At 41.3% G+C, this 8392-nt stretch overlaps 1 protein-coding gene across 4 annotated transcripts in view; it reads right to left on the bottom strand.

Annotated features, from left to right (window-relative positions):
* Positions 1-1441: 1441 nt before the first annotated feature.
* The window catches only part of LOC126291950 (cuticle protein 6.4-like), a 243864-nt gene continuing 236913 nt past the window's right edge, over positions 1442-8392 (bottom strand). For 3 of the 4 annotated variants that reach the window (XM_049985702.1, XM_049985703.1, XM_049985701.1), the window contains exon 2: positions 1442-1886. In XM_049985702.1, the coding sequence (XP_049841659.1) occupies positions 1635-1886 (252 nt within the window). In that variant the 3' untranslated portion in view covers positions 1442-1634. Of the gene's footprint in view, positions 1887-5009; positions 5109-8392 lie in introns of those variants that run through there. The other variant, XM_049985700.1, reaches the window with a different exon arrangement.

Raw genomic sequence — 8392 nt, 5'->3', positions numbered from 1 at the left:
AAACATACAAATGTACAGGCTGTAAATTCAAATAAACACTTAGGGATTACTGTTATGAATAACTTAAACTGACACGATCACGCGGATAATATTGTGGGGGAAGTAAACCAAAGACAGCAACTTACTGGCAGAAAATGCAACAGGTTTACTAAAGAGACTGCTTGTATTACGCTTGTCCATCCTCTTGTGGAGTACTGCTACGTGGCGTGGGATCCTCAACAGATTGGGTTGACGGGCGACATCGAAAAAGTTCAAAGAAGGGCAGATCGTTTTGTATTATCATTCAGTAGGGTAGAGACTGGCACGGCCATGATACGCGAACTGCGGTAGTAATAATTAAAGCAAAGACGATTTTCGTTGCTACAGGACTTCCTCATGAAATTTCAATCACCAACTTTGTGTTCAGAGTGTGAAAATATTTTGTTGGTGCCCATCTACATATCGAGGAACCATCATCATAATAAAATAAGAGAAATCAGAGCTCACATGGAAAAAATTAAGTGCTCTGTTTTCCCTCTCGCTGTTCGAGTGTGGAACCGTAGAGAAATAGCTGGAAGGTGGTTCGGTGACCCACTGTCAAACACCTGATTGTCAATTACATACTATTCGTGTAGAAGATATTACATGTCTTGCACTTTGTAATCATAAATCACATTGACTCCAATGTAATTATTGTTTCTGTTCACCTCACAGAATATGCCTTTCAATTATCTTCCACACTATACTGTAGCAGTTATTTCTATTTATATTCCAAGTTTCGTCGAGTTGGGTTACTTGGCTGTGAGACTTCATGCTAATGAATTTCCGTTCTGAAGTTTTGGACACCAGTGAATGTCGTATCAGTTACTACCAGGACAAAATACGAGTACGTTAAACCTTAGTAGTGCAGGCCATTGTCACGGAATGAGAGACCCGCTTGATGTTGTTTGCATCTTAACAGTTGTTTCCAGTCACTTTGCTCTTCAGTTTTAAAACATTTCCCACATATTTTTGTGATACGTTTTAATATCAAAAGTAACAAGCGTTATATTTCTGCACTCGTATTTTCAAGACCATCCAAATGCTGTTAAAAAGCGTATTGTTCCACTAAAGAAAAACATACTTGATTCAGTATTTTGCTGACACAAGAATTACGTGAACCACAGTGGCTATCTAGGTAAATCATATACCTAAAATCTTGAAAGGTTCTCAGAATGAAAGATGTGTAAGTTTCAAGTCATTTACCATGTATATATCATTGAGAAATGATATCAAGCAAAAATTAATGCGATCCATGGGTTCTTATTACACGGAATCAGGTACTGATTTGCCTTAACAAGCTGGTAGTTTAGGAAAGTGGTCTCATAGAAAAATATTTATAAGTGAAAAAAAGGAATTAAGAAATAGGGTAATGAAAGAAGGAGAAAAAAGGAGAAATAAAAAAGAAAAATAAACACACACATTTAAAAAGTAAAGAAGAGTTTTTATTGTTTGAGCTATTAACTGTCACAGCAGTCAGGGGAAGGAACTGACTGCCAAGTACACACACATGACTTGGCAGTTATTTTGCGGACTAGGTTCGCTTAATGCCATTTGGATCTGCGAAGATAGTGAGTGGATTGTCAGGACAGTGGATGGGTATCAGTCTGTGGGGTTTAGTAGTGGTAACCGCCATAGTAGCCAAGTCCGTGGTAGCCGAGGCCGCTGTATCCCAGACCACGGTAGCCGAGACCGTAGTAGCCGGCAGCGTATCCAGGGTATCCGTATCCGTATCCACCATAGAGACCAGAAGAGTAGGCCAGGGGGGCGGAGTAGCCAAGGCCGGTGGCGTAGGCCAGGCCGCGCTTCTCCTTGGGGGCGGACTCCTCAGCGGCGAAGACGGCGGCGAACAGGCACAGGGCCAGGACCTAAAAAGCATTATTTTTAGGACTACAGACTCAGGAAAAATTACATTCCCTTATGACATTGACAAGGATTTTAATTGTTCTGGCTGTGCATGAAAGAGAGCATATTTTTGAGTCTGTACACAGGAAACGCATAATGTCCCACAGGGTTTAATACTTGGGCTCATATTATCAATCATTACTGAGCTGCTATTATTATATAATAGATGATACATAAAGGGTGACAAATATTGAACTATATGAAAAAAGTTAAATTAATTACAAACTACTACGTGCACACACTTTATTCAACATGCAAACCCCACTGCAGACAAGGGCAATGACATGTTCGATATGCCTGCCATCATTGGTGATGATGTGAAGCATGACCCGCTGAAGTGTCGGAACATCGATGCTGTCGATGACCTCCTGAATTGCTGATTTCAGCTCAGCAGTGGTTTTGGAGTTATTGATGTAACCTTGTCTTTAGTATAGCTCCACAAAAAGGAGTCGTATGTGTTCAGGTCCGGAGAATATGGCAGCCAATCCAGATCTATGCCAGTGGCCTCTGGGGACCCCAGAGCCAGAATGCAGTACCCAAAGTACTCCTCCACGACATCGAACACTTTCCTACTTCGATGGGTTGAAGTTCCGTGTTATATGAACCACATCCTGTCGAAATCAGGGTCACTTTGGATAATGGGTATAAAATCATCTTCCAAACCCTTAATGAACCATTCGGTAACCACTGCGTCATCAAGGAATATCCCAAAGATTATTCCGTGACTAGACATTGCACACCACACAGTTACCTATTGCGAGTGAAGAGGCTTCTCGATCGCGAAATGCGGATTCTCAGTCCCCCAAATGCGCTAATTTTGTTTGTTGACCAAACGATCAATATGAAAGTGGACTTTGTCGCTAAACCAAACTCTACAGCACCTACTAATTCCTATCAAGCCCCGCAGCCAACTGTGCGTTTCTGACGCAAACCATTCAGAAGTTATGACGAATTTATTGTTATAGTTCCATAACTATCACCATTTAATTATATTTTGTTTGTCCCATTAGAGCCGCTACTTTTAATTATTATCTGTCAGATTACGACAGGAGGAAAATTAACGTCCTCAATTTACTAGTGTCTATCCAATTGCTTGGGGTCCACTGTGTTTCTTGATTTGGGAAACGTCTGTCTCTTTTAATGCTGAGGCTGGATACACTCTCTGTCACAATTGCTATCAATTAACTTAGGAGAGGAACTTGATCTGCATCATCTATCAGTAAATCGTGCATTATCATATTTTAGTACTTTGTCTGTCATGTATTCTGAGATACAGGTTTGGATCAATACAGTATTTGTCTAAAATAATTTGAAATACCGTCTAAAACCACACTTAGACTGGCTATTGTGCCAGAGTAGCAATCGTTAATTTTCCACACAGATCCAATCCACATCTGAGTCACATCTGTGAATCAAAACTAGTGCACTGCATGTCAAGTTATATGACAAGCCATTAATTTGTAATTGAAGAAATGTAATGTACACATCTTATCAATGATACAAATATTTATTATTTACTGTTTGTCAGAAAACAAAAGTAAAAGAAACTTTCCAAAGAAATTTTCTATGAAATCCCACATACAGGTGTTCCCTTAAACAGCAACCACAGTCTTTTATAACCCCTGTGTTGTAATGTAATTAATAATCTGGCACTACATTTCTCAAAAAAGGTCTCACGAAATGTCATGCATTTGTGCATTCACTGTGACCAGGTACAACAAAGCCGATGGTAACATCCTCCATCATACCCTTCATTATAGTCAGTGCTAGTCTAATAGTATTTAGGAGGGCTTCTGTGGATACATGCACTGACAAACTGGATTTCTAGTCAAGTTCTAAGACAAACTGGTGTTCTTAATCAGTGACTGTGCTGTCGAGAAAATTTTCAGCTTTAAATATAAGAAAACGAACAATTTATTTTATTTATTCTGAATCTTGACTGCTCTAAAATTTTTCGCTATTACTGTTGCTTTCAGCTTCAGTTTGACTATTTCTGAATCTATTAGAACACACGTTGTTCAACTTCAACATAGTCTAATTTCATAAACTCGGATATAAATAATACACCAACTGTGTCCTTGCTGACACTTGTTGGGATATTTGCTGATGACGATGTTATTGTCATACTATATTCGCATGACCAGCAGTCTTTATTATCTTTTCAGTTTGATTCAGTAATTCCTACTACCCATTTTCCCATTCCTCTACAGTAATTGCCAAGATTTTGTGCTCTGATTCCTCGGAAATCATTATATTGCAATCTCATATTTGCAATCGTGGGCTGAACGCTTTCTATCTGGAGATCCAGATGAGGATCTGATCCACTATTTTTCCTCTACAAGATCAGATTCATTTTACGTGGTGCCTTTTTTAAGACAAATGTTAAGATGATTTCCTCAAGAAGTATATGACTGAGTTCCTTCGACATTTCTGTCACAGCTAAGCTTGTGTTCCACCTGTAATGATTTCAAAGGAACGTCAGCTCTAGCATGTCATCCTTCCTATTGGACAGTTTTGACATCGCCATGTCAGTGAAAATTAGTTACTCTCAGACTTCTAGGTTCAAAATGGTTCAACTGGCTCTGAGCACTATGGGACTTAACATCTGAGGTCATCAGTCCCCTAGAACTTAGAAGTACTTAAACCTAACTAACCTAAAAACATCACACACATCCATGCCCGAGGCAGGATTCGAACCTGCGACCGTAGCAGCAGCGCAGTTCCAGACTGAAGCGCCTAGAACAGCTCGGTCACACCGGCCGGCAGACTTTTAGGGACAATTGTCCCACGGAAGGGTAAGAACGTGACCCCACAGCCATTTTTTAAACTGAGTGTTATTTAGTTCCCAGTGTCTGCTCCCTTTCATGCCTTCTCGCAATCTGAGCGTAGATCTAACCTCATACGTTTGGATCAATAAATAGTAAACCAGTTAAAACTGTTGTATCTATGTGAGACTTTCCGGGGAGACCCTGAAAACTGGAGTGATTTTGGCTCAAGCGTTATGAGAGTTCAGCATCAGTCTGACAAGAACGCAATTGACGTACAAAGATTATCATCTAATACCTGTTGGTTTGCCAGACACTTACCACGTATTTCATCATGGTTGAAGGTTGTTGGGGGTGATCTGCCTCTTCTGAGATGAAGACTGCGTGCGAATGCTGAAGACTCTGTCCAGACGCCGAGTTTATATAGGCGGTTCTAGAGCGGAAGGTGTGGCGGTGGATGAAGGTCGACTGGACTGACTCCAGTGGCGAGCGATTTGGAAGAGTGGAGCGGTCGCGGGGGGGGACGGAGGTAACAGCTGGGATGAATGGTCAGCGGGGACTGGTTTCGGCCCGCGCAGCGCCTCGCCGCGCCACGTAACAGGCCCTCCCTCCACGCCCTCGACGCACCACGCCTTGTGGCCGCACCACGTGAGCGCGTGTGCTGAACAGGCAGTTCAAGGTGGACTGACTCCGCCGTAAGCGGGAAACGGAAAGGGACAAACAGTTTCGTCTAGATAATTGTCTTGCGTGATGTAGCATTCTGCTCCAGATCGCATACGTAATCATACATTTCCACTGAGTTTGGGAGTCTCCCGAGAAAGAGAAAAAGAAATCGATACTGAGGCAATTCTACTCTGTTCTAAATGGCTAACTGGAAGATTCTCAACCCACAGTTCGTGACCTATCGTCAGATTTAGACGCTTATCTCAGGTGAACCAGCACATATGGAGACCTAACTTGAAAATCCCCCAAAAATAATAGCTAATGACAGGGGCCCTCAGATATACACTACTGGCCATTACAATTTCTACACCACGAAAATGACATGCTACAGACGCGAAATTTAACCGACAGAAAGAAGATGCTGTGATATGCAAATGATTAGCTTTTCAGAGCATTCACACAAGGTTGGCGCCGGTGGCGACACCTACAACGTTCTGACATGAGGAAAGTTTCCAACCGATTTCTCATACACAAACAGCAGTTGACTGGCGTTGCCTGGTGAAACGTTGTTGTGATGCCTCGCGTAAGGAGGAGAAGTGCGTACCATCACGTTTCCGACTTTAATAAAGGTCGGATTGTAGCCTATCGCGATTGCGGTTTATCGTATCGCAACACTTTCATCGAGATCCAATGACTGTTAGCAGAATATGGAATCTGTGGGTCCAGGAGGGTAATACGGAACGCCTTGCTGGATCCCAACGGCCTCGTATCACTAGCAGTCGAGACGACAGGCATGTTATCAGCATGCCTGTATCGGATCGTGCAGGCACGTCTCGATCCCTGAATCAACATATGTGGATATTTGCAGTTCGACGACGTTTGCAGCAGCATGGACTATCAGCTCTGAGACCGTGGCTGCTGTAACCCTTGACGCTGCATCACAGACAGGAACGCCTGCGATGGTGTACTCAACGACGAACCAGGGTGCGCGAATGTCAAAACGCCATTTTTTCCGATGAATCCTGGTTCTGTTTACAGAATCATGATGGTCGCATCCGTGTTTGGCGACATCGCGGTAAACGCACATTGGAAGCGTGTATTCGTCATCGCCATACTGGCGTGTCACCCGGCATGATGGTATGGGGTGCCATTGGTTATACGTCTCGGTCACCTCTTGTTCGCATTGACGGCACTTTGAACACTGGACGTTACGTTTCAGATGTGTTACGACCCTACATTTCAGCAGGATGATGCACGACCGCATGTTGCAGGTCCTGAACAGGTCTTTCTAGGTACAGAAAATGATCTAGTGCTCCCCTGGCCAGCACATTCTCCAGATCTCTCACCAATTGAAAACGTCTGGTCAATGGTGGCCGAGCAACTGTTTCGTCACAGTACGCCAGTCCCCACTCTTGATGAACTGTGGTATCGTGTTGAAGCAGCATGGGCAGATGTACCTGTACACGCCATCCAACCTCTGTTTGAATGAATACCCAGGCGTGTCAAGGCCGTTATTATCGCCAGAGGTGGTTGTTCTGTGTACTGATTTCTCAGGATCTATGCACCCAAATTGCGTGAAAATGTAATCACATGTCAGTTTTAGTATAATATATTTGTCCAATGAATACCCGTTTATCATCTGCATTTATTTTTGGTGTAGCAATTTTAATGGCCAGTAATGTATGTCTGACTGCGAAATGAGATCTTAAAAAAAAAAAACAACCTCCGACACAAATCTAAAAATAAGCCAGGGACCTAGTTTCATGTGGCAGTCTACATAAATAAAAATCAGTTGCCTCATGTATGAAAGATCATCACCTGAGAACGGCTTGAGCTATTTGGTTCGTTCTTTTTTTTTTTTTTTTTTTTTTTTGTTCGATATTGGCAGGTCAAGCTCTGTATGAAAGAAAAGCTTACGGAAATCGGAAAAGTCATAACACCAGTTAGCGCATGTATGAAATATCATCAGTTAAGAAGGGCTCGACAAATTTGGTTGGTTTTTGTCTTTGTTGTGTTCGTAATTGTCAGGACAAGGTTTGCAGGAAAGAAAATGTTTAGAAAATTCTGAAATTAGAATCAATTGTGGAAGATCATCACTTGAGCACGGCTCGACCGATTTAGTTGATTTTTTGTGTTGTGTTCGTAATTGTGAATAATAATGGTATTTTCGGTAGGAAAACGAAAGTAAAAAAAGTTGCTTTCTGTTTGAATGTTCTGCTGTCACATCTTTTCATAACAAAAAAAATCTGCACATCGGACACGTAGTGATACATTTCCACTGACTTTGAAAGTCTCTGTCGAAAAAAAAAAAATAATAATAAAAGTGAAATCGCGACTGTGTCATAGGCAGATAGGCCTCATGTCTTTTTAGTAAATGTAATATGTGCAAATATACATAACATATTAAAGGGGAAACGTTATTACCAGATATCTCAAAAAGTTGTTGACCGATTTACTTCCAATTTTTACATGATACTCTATTGAACTTTCAGACGGACGTAGACTGTGTATTTTTGTAATATGAGCACTTTTTTATTTTCGCTACTTTCAAACATAACTCTTCTAATTTCAAAGTTTTCCAAACGTTTTCTTTCCTGTAAATCTTGTCCTGAGAACTACGAAGACAGAAAGACAAAAATTAACCAAATTTGTCGAGCTGTCCTTAAGTGGTGATATTTCATACATGCGCTGACTGGTGTTAATTTACGACTTTTGCGTTGGATTTCCGTATATATGTGTATATATAATGAAGGGGAAATAAAGAGAAACTTCACACCATGTAGTTAACTAAAAATACTCACACAATGAAAACATTCTCTCTGTAAATGCAAGAAAACAATAAACTACGGTGTACAAATGAATGTAAGATTTCTAGTTCATTTTTGGTATTCAATGAGAGTGGAGTGAGCTCTGTTTTTATTCGATGTGTCATACTTCATATCTCTACACTGGGAATTTTTCGGACAGAGGCTCTGAATACAAGCAATGTGATCTTTGGTTGTCACCAGCATTTTCGTCGCCAGTTTTACATTCAGTGAGAA

The sequence above is a fragment of the Schistocerca gregaria genome, chromosome 9, assembly GCF_023897955.1.
Source record: "Schistocerca gregaria isolate iqSchGreg1 chromosome 9, iqSchGreg1.2, whole genome shotgun sequence".
In the NCBI taxonomy this organism is placed as follows: domain Eukaryota; kingdom Metazoa; phylum Arthropoda; class Insecta; order Orthoptera; family Acrididae; genus Schistocerca; species Schistocerca gregaria.
Note: the sequence above shows the minus strand (reverse complement) of the source record. Positions and strands in the feature narration are given on the sequence as shown.